Raw genomic sequence first — 21,343 nt, forward strand, 5'->3', positions numbered from 1 at the left:
ACTTTCAGAAAGAGATAGTGTGGGGTGGTAGAATTGAATCTATTGTTATCAATCTCTAGAACAGCATTTCTGAAGAAGAGAGAGAATATAAAAAAAATAGGACAATGCACCATCCTCTGATCGACACAAAACAATAGCAGTATACCTAGGTACAATGTGACGTGCAGTTTTATTTATATTTCATGAAATAAAATGATAATTGAACGTCCCGTTGTTATTTCCTACAGGCTGGAGCTCACTGATAATACATGCAAATGAATGGTGGAAGAATTACTGCAATTAAGTTAATGAAAGGAAGTACTAAAACCCATGAACACGTTTCCACCACAAGCTTGTGAAGGTCTGTATTGAAACAAGGACCTTTAGCATCAGAGCTGACTGCTTTATCACTGGACCCACGTGTACTCCGTAGGTATATTTCACAAGTTAGTGCATAACACGTAACTGTTTCCTTGTGTTTTTTTTTCTCTCTCTCTCTCTCTTTCGGGATAAAAATAAAATCAAACTGGTAGTGCATTGGTTTTCGGTCTACGGAGTCCTAAGCTGGATCCTCAGAAGGATTTAAATGTAGTCATAAAGAAGGTTCCTACGCCAACCAATCTAATGTGTTTTACATTCATTTGCTTGTCATGTGAACATCCAAACCAAACGAAATATATTGTTTAAGCCATATTTATAACAGAAAATAACGTTAATAATAAGACTCATACTGCGATTATGTTATTAGTATCACATAATTGAATTATTGTAACACAATCTACTAGATGTTGTTAGTGAGACAAGTACCTTTGCTACATGCAACATTCACCCGCTCATAGCTTTCCCATCAAAGGTTTGGCACAGCGCATTGCGAATTTATTGGTTGTCGGATGACAAGGACTATAGCGTAGTCGCTAACGCTCTCGCCTTTGGTGCGAGCGTCCCAGGGTTGGATTTCCTGTGGGCATACTCGGTCGAAAAGGTGTAGAAAATTTTCAGGTCTGCATCCTAAGTAGGGTTTTCCTCATTCACACCGGGCAAAGACGGCATCTAACGTAATGGTCCCAGGTTGCTTCCTTCCTTCTTCAATTCCAAGGATAGTGTGATCGCCGAGAGAAGTCCTCCCTCGTAGTACGTGGCGGGCTTAGATAGGCCATTATGGTCAATAATGTTCACAAATGTACCGGTAATTCCTAACCTAAGATCCCCAATAATTTCTTCATTACCAAACACACGATCTTCACTTCAGGTCCCTTCTTACATTACCACCTGAGGCTCATCACCTGATCAAAAGAGTTGATTTTTTATGTCATGATAATTACAGAAGATTCACTGCTCACCACTCTGTTAAAACGTATCATGAAGAGTCTTTTGTAGGAATTTTTAAAAAGAGTATATTACTGAGCTATCTGTAAAGTAAAATGTTTAGAGAAGCTTCGGAAAGCGTAGGACTGTCTGGTGCAAATATATAACGTCATTTCGGATATAATCTTTTCCGCTAATTATCGGGTATTCGTTCCACGTTTATCTTTAATAGTGTGAAGGAGGAGCCCAATATTCGTAAATAACAAACTATTCATTGACTTGTTGACGAGTACGGCATCTCCATACCAAAAGTGTATTCACTTTCTATAATAATAATCATTCATTGCCACAGGGATTCTGTCATTATTAGCAGGTCACTTGCCCACCTTAGAAGCTTCCACGGTCTTCAACTAACCTCGTCTTCTCGTACGATTTTTCTGTTTTGATATGTCCATCTATTGTAGCCTGCTTCGCCCCCTCTCTTTCTTATCACCATACCCTCTAGCACGTCCCTCATGATGTAGTTTCTTCTTACACAATGTCCCAACCAATTTTTCTTCATCTTCTCAATAATATATAAAATTGTTCTTTCCTCCACCACAATTACAAACATCTTCTCCTTCGTTTTCCGCTCCATCCAGCCAACTCTCCATTCTTCTTCGCACCCACATTTCAAAAGCTTCCAGTAGTTTTTCATCATTTTTGCGTAATGTTCATGTTTCTGACCATACAGTACAATATTCCACATGAAGCATTTTATGAATCTTTTTTTCAACTCTTTATTCAAGGTCCCACAAAATAGACCTTTCTTTCTCCTAAAGGTTTCTTTCGGAATTCTATTATTGCTTGTATTTCACGTTCACACTTCATATCATCACTAATACCATCGACCACTACCCAGATATCCCAAACTAGTCACCTGTTCTATTTTCTTCCCTCCTGCTTCTAAATTTGACACCGACTTCTACGTTCCAATCATTGTGGCTTTTGTCTTTCTAACATTTATTTTCATTCCACATTCTTCACAGCTCTTTCTCAAGTTTTCTAACGCCTTATTAATTTTCTTTTCAGATTTCGCAACAAGCACCATATCGTCTACAAACCGTATACACCTAATTATAGTATCTCCTACCGAAATGCTGTTTTTATCATGTAGGTTCCTTTTTACTATTTCTTCTCGATATATATTAAATATTGTTGGCGAGAAAGAGAATCCCTATCGAACGCCCTTTCAATAATAACGATGGTTTTTTCTCCTATGTTTATGTAAGACTTTTTATATACTATTTTATTTCCTTCTTCCTTTTAAAGAATACTATGAGAGTGCCTGAACAAAAAAATATTTTTCTACATATCCCTCTCGATCAAGTGTTTGCTAGGTACTGATTCCTATTAGGTACAATAGGAAATTGACTAGCACTCCCTGATTTGTGCATATGCAATGCATATTTAAAGGCTTGTACATTTCAGTATACAAAATTCTATGAGCGTATTCTCGCCTTGTATTTGAAGGTTTCGTGAAAGTATGAAACACTTCACAGCTGCCAAATAATTTATGTGCTACTGGGTTATCGGAAAAGTCAGGTCGTATTTTACAACAGATAGTGCTAATTCACATTTGGAAGTACTATAGTCATTCGCATCTATGTTAATGCTATGTACAAGAATTGTTCCATTCAAAAAACAATAAGAAAAGCTATTTTGTTGTGTTCTACAGATTTTACAAGTGTTAAGATCGAAGACCATGACCAGTACTAACAATAATTCATGAAATTCCACATTTATGATTCGAGCTCAATGATGCTCCTCAGTCAGAAATCTAGCGAGTTTAACGAAGACAAAATAAAGGCAATGATCGAATGAAACCCACTTTACAACAACACGATAAGCATTAAACAGCAATCATAACTGACGATGATTACAACAATATAATGTGGAAACGGTTTTGATTCAGAGGTAATGTTTCACCTTAAACGGTATCGAAAGCAGACATTAAAATAATCAATTTAAAAGTTTTAAGAAAATAATTAAATATCGAGAGAAGATTCTCCTTGACCTTTGGACATGGTAAAATTTTCTTGAATATCTTTGTCTTGCACAAGTGGGTCAAAATTACTAATTGTGACGTAACGAACTGAAAATTGTATTAATGATAAAGCGTTAAATTTTGTTCTCTCTCATTAGAAGTACTCTCACAGTTCTTATTCTTATTGCGTTTAGTGTGCAGTGTACAAAATACATGTGCACTATCACACTTGCTACAGAAAGATATGTTATAAGGCCAGTACCCAGTAGGAAATGTTACGGAAGGATCTAAAGTTCGAGGAATACAGCGTATACTTTGGCCATTATCTGGCCTACTTTAACCCTTTCTGACCTGAATTATTTTTTGGAAATGTAGGATTTTTATTATTATTATTATTATTATTATTATTATTATTATTATTATTATTATTTCAATGGATTATATGTTGAAGTCTAGGGAAGTAAGAAAATTATTTTTTTTTCCTCAAAATTATATATTGCCAGAGGTCTATAAGTACAACGTATGAGACAACTTGGAATCATTCGACACGATATATGCGCTATGAAAGCCAAGGAAGCTTGTGATTCCATGGAATCACACGGTCAGAAAGGGTTAAATTAGCATAGAAAATTTATGGAGGTACTAGACTCATCCTCTATGCATTCACTTACTGCAGACCTGCATGCCATCGAACATATTACATATATTCTCATTACCTATTAGATTGTATTACTTTTTGTTACACATAGCGAAAGAAAATGCCTAAAATAGCATAGTGACTAAAATATCTAGCTTTAGATAAGGGGAAAATTACAAATTATCATATACTTATTCTCTTAATATTTACACTATATTTATTTGTTTACTTAGAAACCAATGTTTTAATAATTTTCTACTAACATGTGCGATTATTACAATATTAAGAATTGAACGGACAAATTTTCTTACCTTCCAGACGTTTTCTCTGAAGCGGCAGCTTCTTTCTTAGCTCTTCTACGAAAGAAAAAGAAAATTAGAAGTCGAAAGCTCACGTTAATATAATTCCACATCATTATTAAAAATTAAATTTAAGTCAGTACTTTCCAAAACAAAACGGAACTGGATTTCTACTTTCTAAATAAACAACTGTTTTCTATTCTATTGACTTCCGTTAATACAAATTACATATCAAATTATGATATTGAAAAATACAGAAAATGACACTTAAAAGAAACCACACTTTTACATAATAATGATTTAGCAAAACAAACATGAAACCGTAACAGATTTACCTAGACACTTTGTAAAAACACAAATTTCACATACATTTCACCCAATCCTACTGAGCTTCATAAAGCGGTAACAAAGGTTAGGGGCGCATAACTTATTCATTTTCACCGTCAACTTTTCAGTGACGCATGGAATGTTAGAGTGTCTATTAAAAACAAAACCTAACATCTGATTTCTAACACTCTGCCGAAAAAAAATTTAAAAATTACAAATAATGAGGATATAACAAACTCATCCGCTACTTATTTTTAATTATTTTATAATAATCGTAGTAGTATGAATAATACTAGTAGTAGTAATAAAAATATATGAGCAATTAGACGAAGACTCGGTAATTCAAATAATATAAGACTGAAAGAAGAGAAACAATAAGAATTGATAGGTGTCTCCAATTACGACATTTCTACATTGTACTAATTTATATTGAAGTGTTCTTACACATTCCGAAATGACTGAGAAATTATGAAACTCAGTCCCATTCCTAAAGCTATTTATGGTAAGAACATTCAAAATTATACATCTATCTGGATATTACGTACACTCACATCCAAAAATTATTGTCGCATGTTTATAAATAGGTTGTTGCAGGAATATAATTTGATAAATTCGCCCGGTATTTCTTATAGTGTTAGTATGTGTACAATCGTCAAAGACATGTATGTGGCAAATTTCATGTCAAAAGAGCAGTAATTAAGAACAATAAAACGAAAATAAAACTTTCTTGTCCATTTAGCAACATTTTGTTTTACTCATTCTAATTTTCGTAATATTTTCCATAAGTAGAAGCTTTGCTTTGTATATACTTAAACACAAACAAACTATTTGCTGAGCAAAACAATATATTCACATAAAAAACTACATGCGTGTTACAGTTTCGCCAACTAACTATCTAGTGTGTGATGATAAGTGTCTGATGAAGCCAAAATGTTAGTTGGCGAAACTGTAACACGCATGTAGTTTTTTATGTGAATATATTGTTTTGCTCAGCAAATAGTTTGTTTGTGTCTAATTTTCGTATTTACAATTCTTTTCCTATGAAATTTACCACAAATTATATTCTTACAAGAAGTTAGTTATAGATATGCGACAATCATTTTTGACATGAGTATACATTTGAAAATTATTTTAAATGAACTGTTTGCAAAAGGTTGAAAATTATATAAAATTATTAATCTCAGAATATCAGCATAGTTTCGTCTAAGGGAGATTGATTGTGACAAATATATGTGTTGTTAATGACTTCACAGCAATTACATTAAACCACAGAAAACAAGTAGTTGTTTTCAGATGGACTTTGAAAAAGCATTAATTGACAAACTTAGTTTAGTTTCCCTGCAACCTTAATCAGCCTCTCTGAATCGTATTTCAAAGGCCAAAGGTATTAATATATTATACATAAAGGATCCAAAACTGCTTAACAGCTGAAGGAAGACCTGAATGTTTCCTGGCGACCTGATTCTAGTAATTCTTCTCGGGCTATCATCCAAGTGAAGGTATTAACATCCGACATTTCGAACGCAGACATCGCATTCATCTTCAGGGATTGTAATGAAGAGACCACAGACGTGAGCAGGTATATATAGTGACTACTTAGGGGCAAAGCTATGAATAGGGGCTTGAGATTGGCTAAAGAAAATGCTGGGTTCTGATTGGCTGAAGGTTGCTGGCTCCTGATTGACTGTAGTTGTGGCTACGAGAAATGGCTTTGTTGAATGTTTGTTTCTGTAAGACTGTACCTTTCCGTGAGATATCTATGGCTTCCTTTATTGTTCTGTCCCAAAAATTGTTGGACTTGGCTACTATTGTGGTATTTGCTGTGTCCAAGTTCTAGCCAATATTCTGTTTGTCCTGACTTTTCGGGTTACTTAAGTCTTTTCTTTGCATCATTATTCTATTCTACGTCCAGTCTGTCCTATGTATGCTCTGCCACATTCACATGGTATACGGTATACACGAGGAGTGCGCAGGTGAAGGTCGTCTTTCATTGGTTTTAGTAACGATCTGATTTTGGCTGGAGGTTTATGAGTAACTCTTATACCATGTCTGGCAAATATCCTGCTGAGTTCGCCGGAGGTGCGGCCATTGAAAGGCAATGCGGTAGTACAGAGATAATAATCACTTACCAGCTGCTCTCAAATATCTAGAGTTCCACAAGGGTCAAGTGTGGGGCCTTGTATTTATTATAAATGATCTTTCTATATCCCCAGCTCCCTATCAAAAGCTCTCAGAAATTAGCATATCTGAAGATGTTAAATTTTTCCTGAATATCAGTCCAACAGTCTTACTATATATAAAGCGAACGTCTAAACATATTATACAGTGAAGGATAGAGGACACTTTATTGGGTAATAGAACATAGTATATAATATTCCAATATCAATCACCATAATAATAAATAAATATTTGTTGCTAACTTCCTGTACATAAATACGAAACAGTAAAATATTGTCAGTGTCACGGTTACTTGCACGTTTCATCTCAGAAAACATACTACAATTATTTTATGGAATACTGCTAAGAGTTCAGAGTTTCCCAATGATATTTAATTTTGGTATTTATTAAAAGAGAAGAATTGACGTATTTTTTTTATTGAAACTGAAAAAATCATAAGTACTGTGGATTTACCTTAGATTATGTCACAAAAATAGTAGCATTTTATTAACAAAAAAAGTACCAAAAAATATCGAAATAGTACAGGAAAAATTTTTATAATGCAATCTAAGGTAAGTTCTCACTACTTAACTTTTTTGTTTTCAATTCTAATTTTGATAAAGCAAGTTCTTTTCTTGATACGTAAAGGAAGCTCCCCATATATTTTAGCTATTATTGTGCAACAATTAAATTGTTCAAGTTCATGCAATACGTAATCCTGTCAAATAAAATTGTAAAATTTGACCTTATTCACTTTTATTAATTACTGCTTAAATCAACGTCTTTAACATAGCACTAAGGGTTTTACTTTCAACGTATTTCTGCTTTCAATTGTGTATTGTCCTACATTTTGCTGAGATATGTTAGCTCGATGTTTAGTATGTTTACGTGAAAATAATAATAATAATAATAATAATAATAATAATAATAATAATAAAGTAGATGTCTTTGATGTAACTCGATTACTTCACTGCCATTGGTTCCCACAGCTTAGATGGATTACAGCTATTTCAGTTATATGAATTTCACTTTACAAATTAATCCAACTTCGATCTCCCTTATGGCTACCATGAGAGACTTTGGTGTGGGTGATTTGAGTTCGACTTCGGTGGAAACCACAACGAAACATATATTAAAGATGGTTACTGTTACGTTCAAATCTTAATAAAACCCTACTATCTGAACTGTGCTATCTACACAGCGCATCATTTACATATGAGCATGGATCTCCTTGTTATTCCTCACAACTTTTGTGAATGTCCCTTTACAGACACAAATGAAGAACGCCTTGATAGAAATCAGCAAGAGGTATCATAAAGGGGAGATTTTTCGATTCTTTTTTCAATATCTCACAGCGTTTGCAAGATTTGAGCCTATATGATCAGTGTTTTCTTTCTTCTTGCATGCAGTATGTAATAAGCAAATACATTACAGACACAATTATTATAATGTCAATGATATATGGTGTTCATTGGACAAAACACTCCAAACAGTAAAGATTCGTCTTAAACTGGAGAAATTGTTATCCTTCGTTCTTCATGATCATTTTCCCATGAAACAAATGCCTGAGATATATCTAACCCCTGTATACAACTACGTTGTGTTGGAATGTATAACTCATAGGATATGGTGCTTTATTTTTTTGAAACTTCAACACTTCCAGTGTACCCCTAAAAAATACAATAAAGAAAGAACGCCAAAGTTTTTTTTAAATGTTCAATTAGAACTGGATAATCTACACAAAATTTGGAATCGACAAGTGAAAAGGGCAAGTTTCTAGCGCTTGTGGGTTTCGAGATCTCATTGTCGAAAGGATTGGAGACAAACATATAAACTTAGCATTTTAATCTATAGATTACCAACATGCTATTATATTCCTATCATGACCTACTTTGATTCTTATTTAGCTCAAACATATAGCAGAAACATTTTTTCTCCTTATTTCTTCCCACGAGACAAGCCATCTTTCTTTGCAAACTCCTCTTCGATAACAAGAATGCTTTCTAAAACTGTTAAACGGAAGGCGACTTCTTATATTCTACACAAGATGGAATTTCAAACCAAGAACAATTTAAGTTGTTTATGAAAACATAAAGGACCTCACTGAATGTTTCACGTAAGTGAGAGAACATCACCTAATCAACCAAACCAAACCAAACAAAATCTAATTTCGATTAACTGTCTTTCATCATATGTACATATCCTGAATAATCTAAACGCTAATTATGGATCTTATTGAAATATAATTGAAATATAAAATGACACACACACACACACACATTATATATATATATATATATATATATATATATATATATATATATAATATTTCAAATCTGTGATCTATAAAGTAATAATTACCCAGATCAACCAAAAGAAAATGATCTGACTAATTTGTCACAACTTGAGAAGACTAATTTGCAAGTTACATCTACCAAACAGTTAACGCGTCAAAGAAATTTAAGACATAATCTCACATGCAAAAGAATACGTTTCATTATAATCATCCCATTCAAGTAAATCTCTTTGCGATCGAGAACTGTGAAAAATATGAGGAACAGTTCCTACATAGAATGGTGCAAAGAACTATAAGGCATATCCATTTACCGTCAGAAACAAACTGCCTACTGGGTTGGAATTTCCTTACACGCGGGGAGAGTTCAGACATATTACATCCGAAATTACTTCTCTAGTATGATTCGTCAGGAAGCAATTTGTATACAATATTCTCAGTGTTGAAAGTGTTAGTAACAGTTCCGATATCGACAGCAGAGATTCTTCTTTGAAGAGATTGAGAAAGTTTCTTCGAGGTTATATAACAAAAGAAGTACTAATGATCTTAGCAATGTTGTCCACTAACAAGACATTTTGGAGAACAGTCATATTTTTAAGAAGCGCTGACAAGTACATTTGGCATGAAGAATGAACAACGAATGGATTTGACATACAAAAATTCACTCTGAAGCCAGTATATGTTAAACTAATGTTCAATATTTCAGTCTCATGTATATTTTATTAATATGAGTTTTAATTACTCCTCTTCCAATGTTATAACTTCGAAGTTCATTTTGAGTAACCTTAATTGGAGAAGATAAAATGGACAGAAAGAGTAACAAAAATGTTTTAAAACGGATAGGAAAGGACAGTTCTAGCCATCATTCTTCGTAGAAAGGCCAATTGGATTGGACACATCTTGCAAAGAAACTGTCTCCTTCATACCGCCATAGAAGGAAAGATGTAAGAAAAGCGAGGAGTAGGAAAAAGAAGAACAAAACTGATCGATGATTTGAAAAATAGAAGAAAATATTAGGAGTTAAAACAGGAAGCTGAAAATTGAGAAACATGAAAAAAACATTTCCAGGTCCAAACTGAAAATTAAGAAGAAAAGAAAGAAAAAAACTCATTAGTCCCAGGTCATGCCAAAAGGCAAAATACTTAACAATAATAATTGAATCACAAACTGGGACTGCTTATGTACCACTAAACAATGAGAAACTTATTAAAAACAATAACAATTTAGAATATATCATATTGCAAATATTTTAAAACATTATAAACTTTCTGTAACATTTTTTTTTTTAAATTTTGTGCAACATAAAAAAAGAAAGAAGAAAAAACTTAGACTAAATCAAAGTTTCATCTTCACACTTAATAGCAAAGTTCTACCGAAATTTTGAAATTTAACTTACTCTTCCGCTCTCTTCTCTTTCATTGTTCCCAGAAGCTGAAGCATCATCCTAATTTTCTCCTGCTCTTCTTTCTCTAGAAAAGAACATTTTCCATTTTTTATTATACACACTTTCATTTGTAATTGCCACTTACTACACTCACTTATCAATAAACTACAATTACAATCCTATAAGCTAGTAATTTTTGAACTTTTTTTTTTAAACTTACGGCCGAAGTCATGAAGTTTCAACTGTTTCTTCTATTACAGTGAAGGATCTGAAATAGCTCTGTATGCATTCAGTTGTAGAAATTTTATAAAATTGACTGCTCATATACCAGTATTGAGGCACTAAGAAAAATAACTATTGTTTTTGTTACAGCGCATATTGATTAATTGGAATTTAACCTCTCATTTCAGCACAGAGGCTATGCGAGATACGGCTTAAAATAGAGTCCGAACTATTACTCTGAGGCAAATCCGTCTGAGAATCGAACACCCGAGGCTAATAGCACAGTAACTGTGTTAATTACTAAGGAACGAAATGCATATTGAACAATGCAATGACTCCACAACACGTTTCTCAATTGTTTCAGTTGCACTGCTTGTTCAAATGCCAATATATTTGTCACATGATAAATCATGGTTTCCGAAATAATGAATATTGAATGTTCAATTTATGTCAGAAAACGTACTTACCGATTATTACAGCAAACACGAAGATACTAAATGCAAGCTTCCTTCAAGGAACTTGTTAACGAAATTAAAATAAGTGTTCCTGTCAAATAATGAACTCATAAAGGACAGACACTGTTATTATCACGGATTAGTGGCATAAGCACGGTGCTGACCCAGCTCAAGTCTCTCCGATTAGTATAGTGATATCAAAAATGGATTCTGCTTCCATCAGTATGTTCCACTAGTACTCCACCATGCTATGACGTTTTTCTTTTCAACAATTTATCACAAAATTAAGTATTGTACAGTATCACGTTTAAAAAACTTATTTCCAGAAGCTCTATCTTTAACATTACATAAGATTTCAGCAACTTAGTTCTATACTGTACTTCTAATCTTTGTCAGCTCTTTCTCATTGGCATGTGCACTAAAACGTACCACCTGACGATGAGAACAGAGAGTACTAAAAGTTCAAGTGAAGTTCAAGATTTTATCTATATTAAAATTACGCCGTATTGACTCAACAGTATGAGGACACTGGGGAGCTACCTGAATTAAGAAGCAGTCAAGTCCGGTTCAAACACACTAAATACTGGCGCCTGGAAACCGATACAATGACCAACCATCGACCAGTTGACAGGCCCGAATTTAGTGGGGAGCTCTTCAGCCATAGACCTCCACTAAGAATGAAAAATAGCTTTAAAATATTATTAACACTATTTGATTATATTATATATACGTGTGGAATATTGTACTGTATGGGTCAGAAGCATGGACATTACGCAAAAATGAAGAGAAACGATTGACAATTTCCAAATGTGGGTGTGGAGAAAAATGGAGCGAATTAGCTGAGTTGAGCGGGAAACGAATGAGAGACTGTTAGAAATGGTGGAGGAGAAAAAGAACAATGTTAAACATTATTAAAACGAGGAAGAGAAACTGGTTGGGACATTGACTAAGAAGAAACTGTATCATGAGGGACGTGCTAGAAAGTATGGTGGCAGAAAAAGAGGAGCTGGCGAAGAAGACTGCAATTAATGTATGATATTAAAACAGAAATAATAATAATAATAATAATAATAATAATAATAATAATAATAATAATAATAATAATAATAATAATAATAATAATAATAATAATGTTTATTGCATACTGGAAATTACAGACAGATCTGCCCACTTACAATTTCCATACAAAAAATACGCAAATAGGAAAAATAAACATAATACATAAAAAAATCATACGTGAAGACGAAGAGGTTAGGGAAAGACCGTGGGAAACATGGAAGATACTCAGTTGCAGCGAGTAATCTTCCAATAGTGGCAGAATACCTATGATAATGATGATGGTGATATGTACTATACAAACACATTATGATGCTATATGTATACAGTCATATGAGGCTGCAAAAAGAGAAGAATACTATCCCTATGTGACAAACTCTGCTTGAATAAGAAAAAGGCTACAGCTTTTTCTCTTGTTGCAATATGCAAAAAAAAAAAAAAAAGTTTTGACAGTGTCTACGATCACCCTTATTTTTGATTTGGTTTTAGTGTCCCTTTCAGCAGCGAAGATACATGATACGTAGACCTACAGCTTAACGTGGGATCCCACGCACATGAGCTCCCGCCCGGAATCGAACCTAGGTCTTCCACGTCAAAGGCGCGTACGCTAACAGCTTAGCCACGAAGGAGCTCAAATGTCTGTAGTAAAAGAAGATTAAGACCAAGAAGTATTGTCTCCTAAGGAGAAGTATTATATTCTTCCGCTATGCTTCTAGGCTTCACACACTCAACAATACGCCACTGAGAACTATTGGCCCATCCAGCGTAAGGGCATGATTTGTCTCCATATATTCCGTGTCTGAAGTCTGAGGTGAGCTGATTTTGCGTTAAACGTCCCTTTTAGCAGCGAGGCTATATGAGATGGGACCTACTGATTAACGTAAAATCCGAATCACATGAGCTCCCGCCAATGTACGTATGAGCTCCTATGTACATTGAATAATAATAATAATAATAATATAACGATAAATTAAAATGACAGAAACTTTTCATAAGTTTTCATGTTTCGTTATTTCTTCTTCTTCTTCTTCTTCTTATATTATTATTATTATTATTATTATTATTATTATTATTATTATTATTATTATTATTATTATTATTATTTATTTATTTATTTATTTATTTATTTATTTAATTAATTTGAAAATTGAACCTAAATAATTTGCAAACTCTATTGAATCAAACGCGGTTCTATTGAATCTATTGAGAATAATTTTCTTGCGTGGTTAAAATGGAAATTTAAGCAATATAATAATATGAGCTTAAATGCTATGCGAGGAAATAAACTTGTTAACTCTTAGTGATACATGGTCTGTTTGATCTAAAATTTTTACATAACCTATTTATATATGGACGTTTTTATTTAGACAGTTTCATTTAGTTTCATTTCGTTGAGAGTTCTTTATTGTAGAACCAGGAAAGTTACTCCTTTTGTTTGTACCAGACTATTTTCCAAATCTTCTATTTATAGCTGTGTTGAAAATGAAAATGAAATGAAATCTTTGAGTATTACGTCCCTCGGATATGCCGGTTAGGCTGAAGGAGACGTGATGATGAGTAATGAATGAAATGGTGGAATGAAGAAAGTGGGAGGAAACAGGAGAAGCCCGAGGAAACCCACGCACACGGTGTTTGTCCACCACAAAGTTCACTTGGCGGGGGCTGGGACCCCAAGAACCGGAGGTGAACGCTCTACCACCGAGCCACCGCGGCCCCTATAGCTGTGTTGAGACAGCTAATAAATTCTGTTCTAATTTAGATCTATTTCAATTTAAATTTTCAGTTGTTCGTTATCAATTGTTTAAACTTTTTAAAAGTCGTTGGCCTTGTTCGGATGGGTACCTTTAATATACGTATATATATTCTTTTATTTCTATTAATATCGGTCTTTTTATATAAACGTACTTTGATTTTTTTTACGTTCATGCATGTAATTTTTCCGCATGTAATCTTTAAGCATGTATTTTTTTAATTACAGATACTACATGTTTGTTTTTCATTTTTATATTCATTTATCATGATTTATTTAGCATGTTTCTTTTATTATTATTATGATTTTATGTACAACCTTTTTATTTTATAATTACGATTCAATGTATTCACTGTATGTTATTATTCCTGGGGCTCTAGTAGCTGTCAAGCTGTTATTGCTAATAAACTGCTTTGATGTTAAATTATTATTATTAGCACTGCTATGAATCCTTAATTGTAGATTGCTGGGCTCAGTTGTCCTATGCGGTGATTTCAATACAGTTACAAAAGAATCAATCACAATGCACGATACATTCGAGATATTATTAAATAATGTTGGCGAGATACAGCATCCCTGTCGAACTCCCCTTCCAACTGCACTCTCCTCTCATTTTTCTCACTTACATATTGGTTCATATATAAATATCTTATAAGTCTTCGATTTTTCCATTCCAACCCAATATTCTTTAGAACTTCCAATAACAATTCCCAATTCACGCGGTCAAAAGCTTTCTCTCTATTAAAAAAAAAAAAAAAAAATCCACATACAGGCTCTTCTCCATTTTCTATAAACCTTTCACCGATCACCCTTAATAACCCAATTGCATCTTTTGTGCCTTTACTTCTCGTGAACCCGAACTGTTCCCCCTCAACTTTTTCAGTTGCTCTTCCATACAACCTCCTGTTCAGAATTCGAAGAAAAATTTTGCTGTATGAGATATGAGACTAATAGTTCTATAATCCTCACATCTCTCTGGGTTCGATTTCTTAGCCATAATTGTCTTCAAGAAGTCTATTAGTCATTCTCCTGTTTCATACATTTCATTGTAGAGTTGGAACAATTATTTCTTGCCCTTGTCTCCTATATTCTTAATGAATACGATTGGTATATTACCTTCCCGGTTACCTTTCCATTCCTAATCTCGGATATAGCTTTTACAAACTCATCCCGAGGAATACTAAACCCTTTATCATTCTCGCGTTCTTCATTTTCTATTTTAACATCTAGGCCACGGTCTATCTCTACTTTCTAAGTGGTCAATATTTCTTTCCATCTTCCTAAGGCTTCACTTCTTTCACTATCTTCTCAATTTTATTTTCTACTGTCATCTTAATACCCCCTTGTTTCCTCTCTAGTTCCATAGATTTCACCTCCTTGTACATTTCCTCATATTTCCCAATTCTTTCTAACTCTCCTATATCCTCGCATTTTGTTTTGTAAAACTCTTCCCTTGCTGTTCCCCTTCGTAATTCGTTCCTTAAGTTCCTGCACATCTTGTCCTCTTCTCTATCAACCTGTTTCCACTTCTTGCTTTCTGCAACATTTGTTCTATAACCCATGATTTGTTAGCTGTTTTGTGTTTGCGGTAACCTACCACTACTTCTGCAGCCTGCTGTATGTAGAGTTTAATATGCTCCCACCGTCTGCTAGTACCCGCACCTATCCTTTCCTCCTCCTCCTCCTTTCTTTTTTATTTAATTTTTCATCAAAAAGATTTCTTACTTCCTTTTTTTTTCAGTTTTTCAGTATTTAACATTTTGTTACCTACTTTTCTTCTGCCTACATCTTTCAGTTGAATATCCACTTCGACCAACACAAGTTTATGATCTGAGGAAATATCAGCCTCGGGAAGTGTCTTCGTGTTCAAGCTATTCCAATTCCTGTCCTGAATCCTAACATAGTCTGGTATCTTCGGACGTCTATTGATGATTTCCTTGTATAACTTATATCCATGTGAATTCATGGATATAAGTTATCAAAATAATATATATGAATACCCATGTACTAAACACAAACTTTGTGAATTAATAACACTGAACATTCATGCACTGCGACTGTCCCAAGTAATACGAGAGGCGATGTAGTGTGGCATCGCATGTGCAAAAGCCAGACGCTGGAAGTAGAAAATGGAAGACATCGGCTATCTTCAAAGCAGGCAAATTGTGAGTGTGTCGTTAGTTGGAACAATTTTATGCAAGACTGCCAATGTGTTAAGTATATCGAAATGAACAATGTCCAAGTCAATGACAAAAAACGCGCGTGGCAAGGCATTATCAGAAGAGAAGAACTGTGAATGAGTACTGATCCTAAGTGAAAGGACCGCCAAATGTTGAACAGGATTGTTACCAAAAAAGCTAGTGCGGCAGAAGTTACACATGGCCTTTATTATTATTATTATTATTATTATTATTGTCCGAAGTTAGCTGCATACCGTCAACATTCGCGGATGGGTTGCTATTTCCAAACGTGTGACCGATAATGGTTTGAACATAAAACACGGACCATTCATGACTAGGAGAAAGTAAGAGCTATTGCGGGCCACAATTTCATGGCACTCTGTTGGTTTTATTATTACTCGCAAATGACGAATTATTTAAATTATATGGACATTGTAGGTGATTAAGTGCTTCTTATAGTATAAATGTTATTCCCTTAAGCAAGGAAACCTTCCAAATGATAATCGCAATGCACACAACCAGACATATTCTGGCGTGGTTTGAGGAAATATGATTAATTCTGTACTTTCCATGGGCATCTTTACTCCCTAATTTGAGTAATATTGAGCACTTATGCTCAGTTGTGAAGCAGCTAGACCTGAGTATATTTCCTCTTCCATTATCGCCTATGCAACTGAGCGCTGTACTGTATGAAAAATGAATGATCTAATTTTCTGGAAACGATTCACGAGTTATTCTACAACGAATAAATTTACACTATAGGTTAACGCCAATTAAACGCAATAGTAATGAGATATGCTGTATTTCACAACGGTAAACTGTTTTATTATTTTGATACCTATTTCATATTGCACCCATCTGTATAATTCTATTAAGAGGTAGACCTACCCGTAACATGGGATCCAAAGCACATGTTTCCACCAGCAATAGAACCAAATGCGAGTATATTGATTACTACAGCCCGGATTTATATGCAAAATGCATGTTTATAGTAACATACAGAAACGTGTGGAAAATATTTTTGTCTTTCCGACGGACTTGTAAGGATTCGTTTGAGACGCATATTATAGTGCATATTTTGAGTGAATTTCGATGTGTATGCATATTTCATGAAGTTTGCACGATACTGCATATTTCTGAATTTTATTGCTGCATACTAGCATATTTCAGAGTATATCACAAGGAAGTAGGTAATATTTAAAGTGAACTGAATTACTTTGTAAACGCAATGTAGAATAAAACATTGTATAGAATAATAGAATAAAATGTTGTATCCAAACTGAGTCCTTCTGACTTGTCTTGCACACGGTCTTCATCGTGTAGCAGTAACAATCAGATGCCTTTACCTGGAGGCAGACGCGCATGTATCAAATATATATAAAGTATTTGTGAAAGCTCCATTGCGTGTACGTATCTTTCGCGAAGTTGCGAAAAATGTTCCGCTACCTCCGCAATCAGTTTAAAACAATGGGGCTCGTGGATAGAAGCTGTGTTGTATTATGCAGTAAACTTAAATCAAGTGAAGACAATTGTAAACTCACAAATTTCCCGATGATGCAGCCGCTATTTATATATTTCAAAAATGTTTCTCTATAAGTGGCATTGAGAACATAATTAAGTACATACACAACCACTTCTCGAGAATATCTGAAATTATCGGACAATTAGAAAATGAAATGAAATCTCTGAGTTTTACGTCCCACGGTTAAGCTAAAAAAGACGGTGATGATGGTGGAATGAAGAAAATGGGAGGAGACGGGAGAACCCCGAGGAAACCCACGCAGAAGGTGTTTGTCCACCACAAAGTTCACTTGGCGGGGGCTGGAATCGAACCCGGGACCCCAAGCACCAGAGGTGAACGCTTTACCACTGAGCCACCGCGGCCTCATCAGCCAGTTGCAATGCCATAACAATGCTTTGCTGCATTCACTCTCCTTGTTCGGTGAATTAGCTCAGACTGTTCAGTGAAACTCACGGTGTTGCGAAAATACTGTCAGATAAACTTTGACAAATATTATGCAAAAATTCCGGGTACAAAATTTGTGACATTACAAATATACTTAATGGTGTAAACATGGAATTGAAAGAGGACCTAACAAAGGAAAACATTTAGTGTTTTGCGGTGTTTTTCACATGCATCAGTGACTTCTGCTGATGTAGAAAGGAACTTTTCGATCTACAAAACGTTTCTCACTGATAAACGTAAAGGGCTTACAGAAGAAAATCTAAGGAAAACGTTAATAGTTCAAACAACAGAGGCCGTTAAGATGATATACTTTTTATAAGATATCGAAATTTTATTTTGTTAGTGTATATTTCACTGCATACGTTAAAATTGTTAATGCATATTTTAGTGCATATTTTTTATATTTTTCGTGCATATTTGCATACATATCTTGGGGTGTCTTTGTGCATGGAAATCCGGGCTCTATGGATTACACTGTAGAAAATGAAAATGAAATCTGAGTTCAACGTCCAACGGTTATGCCGTGTGGACTAAAGGAGACAGTGATGATGAGAAATAATGAAATGGTAGGATGAAGAAAGTGGGAGAACCACGAGAAAACCCACACACACGGTGTTGTCCGCCACAAAGCTCACTTCGTGTTAGCTGAGCCAGGGACCTCATGCACCCAGGCCCGCAACTAGGGTTTCTGTCACCCGGGGCAAACGCACAATTCGCCCCCCCCCCCCCAGGTTTAGTCGAAAAGTATCACTTACTTATGGATTGCAACTGTAAATAACATTCTTATTGAAACCAGTTATATCGATTTTTAAGTACTTCAATCAAACTTACTTTAACCACAAAAATATATTACATTCGTTATGTGCTCACAAGTTTTAAGAATAATTTTGTACATACATTTTGTTTTAATGTTGTATGAAGAAATCAAAACAAAATGAACTAGAAAATATCTGACACATTATACAGTTCTTAATTGAAATAACACATTTAGTTTTAATAACCCGAAGAATAATTATGAACATACGCTTTCATATTAAAATAAGAAATTAATACAAAATAAACTTGAAAATATCTAGTATACCCTACATCATAAAGTTATAATTGAAATAACATTTAGTTCTAATAAACCCAAAAATAATTTTGTACATAAGCTTTCATTTAAAAATATAAAAACAATACAAAATAAACTTGAAAATATCTGGTATATTATAAATAGAGCAACCCAAAAGCATAAAAAGCATAATAGCAATTTAGACATATGGTTGGTACCTTGAACATGGGTGTGGTTGTCTAAGGGTCCAGAAGAAACTAATTTTAAAGAATAATAAAGCATAATTTTAGAAAATAAAGCATAATTTAAAATATATAGCATAATTCTTGGAAATTCTATTTAACTGCATGTTTAACATATACTATATTAATATATTTTTTTAAATATTTACAATGCAAAATCATTGAGAACATAACAATGCAATGTTCTGAAAAGCTTATTTTTATTTCTGTAAACTTTTCGGTGTAATCCTTTGATGTGGAGAAAAGAAGAAAAGAAAAGAAGAAAACTTTCCATCAACAATGAAGCACACAAGAACTCCACACTATATTGTTATGTGTACCTCTCGAACTTGAGCACTTTCTGTACTTTTTGTGCACCTTTCTGTATACTTTCTCTTTCTGTATATATGCACCTCTAAGGTGCACACAAGTGATAGAAAAAACTGATTCGAGCAAAGCATATCTCTTTACAGTGCATTAACTAGAAAGTTCATTAAATATGAAAGAAATTGCTTCATAAGATATTAATAAATAGATCAAGATATTTAGATTATTTAATGTATAGTAAATATTATACATTATACACGATTAATGTAAAACAATGATTGAAATTAAGAATAAAGCATAATAAAGCATAAGTTGGGCTGATAGATAACAATTCAAAATGCCTCGAAAAGCTCTCAAGCAAAACTAATAGATAAAACTTCATACAGCCTTCACTCGCAAAATCCCTTGGTAGGCGCACAAGAAACAATTAAATACACCGAGGCATGTAACTTATCTTTTCCGCCACAAAACTGCCCTCTAGTTTAAAAACATTGCAGCAATTGCGTAACATTACAGGGGGCGCGTCTGAGCTAAACTCTTCAACCACCAGCAAGCAACTAAAATCGCTAACTTTTCGCCCCCGCCCCTATTGATAACAGCGTTTTAAACTTCAGAGCTGTTCTCAATGGAATTATAGAGCTTCTTCGTGGCTAAGCGGTTAGCGTACGCGCCTTTGGCGTGGGAGACCCGGGTTCGATTCCTGGCGGGAGCTCGTGTGGTTCGGATTCCACGTTAATCAGTAGGTCCACGTCTCATATAGCCTTGCTGCTGAAAGGGACGTTAAACTCAAAATCAACTCAACTCAGTGGAATTATACAGACAAACAGCTCCTTGTGGTAGGAAAAGGAAAGGGGGCGGATTCTCTGCGGTCGCCCAAGGGAACAAATGCATGCAATATTAGATTTTTAATGTATGACATTACACCTATTTAGATGAGACTCTGTCTCTCTCTCTAAAATAGATCCCATGATTTCTTTTAACCTCTAGAATAAGTTCCTCAAGGGAAAGGATGCGATTTTTAAAACAATTGATATACTATCTTCTTTCTGGCGCCCCCTCCAACCACGCGCCCGGGGCACGTGCCCCCTCTGCCCCCCCCTAGTTGCGGCCCTGCATGCACCATAGGTGAACGACCTGAGCCACCGCGACCCCGTTAAATATATGCACAATAATATAAAAGGCACTCAACCGAAACCTAACTGCAATATCTCCATTTAAGCTTCAATCCTAATATATTATAACTTTGTTGTTATGTCACTGTAACTGACCTTTAGCTCTTTCCTGCTCCAAAGTCTCGAGTTTTTTCTGCAATTCTTCTCCTGAAAAGAGGAACAAGCATTATGAATAAAACGTCAGGGAATAACTCAAATTTTAACTTAACTTTTATACATTTAACGTACATTTAACATATTTTTGGAAAAGTTTTCTGACTGCTTCTACACTAAAGTTATCCACACTTTAGTCAAATATTATGCACCTTATTTTAAATCTCCCTTTTATTAAATAGTGCACCTCTACAAGCTAGTAACATGAATATTTCAAATATAATGTAAATTAGTATCAGATTATCTTCCATATTTATTATCATTAATTAATTATACGGTATTGTGCATTATAAACCCAACGCTAAGAATTCTACGACTTATATTATATTGCTCAACATATTTATATTACAGTAGAACCCCTCTCATCCGCCCTCGGCTGGTCC

General features: G+C 34.5%; 1 protein-coding gene across 4 annotated transcripts in view; it reads right to left on the bottom strand.

Moving 5' to 3' along the window:
* Nucleotides 1-21,343, bottom strand: part of LOC145668012 (uncharacterized) — a 167,584-nt gene that overhangs the window by 86,548 nt on the left and 59,693 nt on the right. For all 4 annotated transcript variants that reach the window (XM_081735467.1, XM_081735468.1, XM_081735466.1 and 1 more), the window contains exons 7-9: nt 20,904-20,954; nt 10,420-10,492; nt 4,259-4,303 (exon numbers count right to left, since the gene is read on the bottom strand). In XM_081735467.1, coding sequence (XP_081591593.1) covers nt 4,259-4,303; nt 10,420-10,492; nt 20,904-20,954 — 169 coding nt within the window. The remainder of the gene's footprint in view (nt 1-4,258; nt 4,304-10,419; nt 10,493-20,903; nt 20,955-21,343) is intronic.

This window comes from Thermobia domestica, chromosome 13 (genome assembly GCF_964235325.1).
Source record: "Thermobia domestica chromosome 13, izTheDome1.hap1.1, whole genome shotgun sequence".
Classification (NCBI taxonomy): domain Eukaryota; kingdom Metazoa; phylum Arthropoda; class Insecta; order Zygentoma; family Lepismatidae; genus Thermobia; species Thermobia domestica.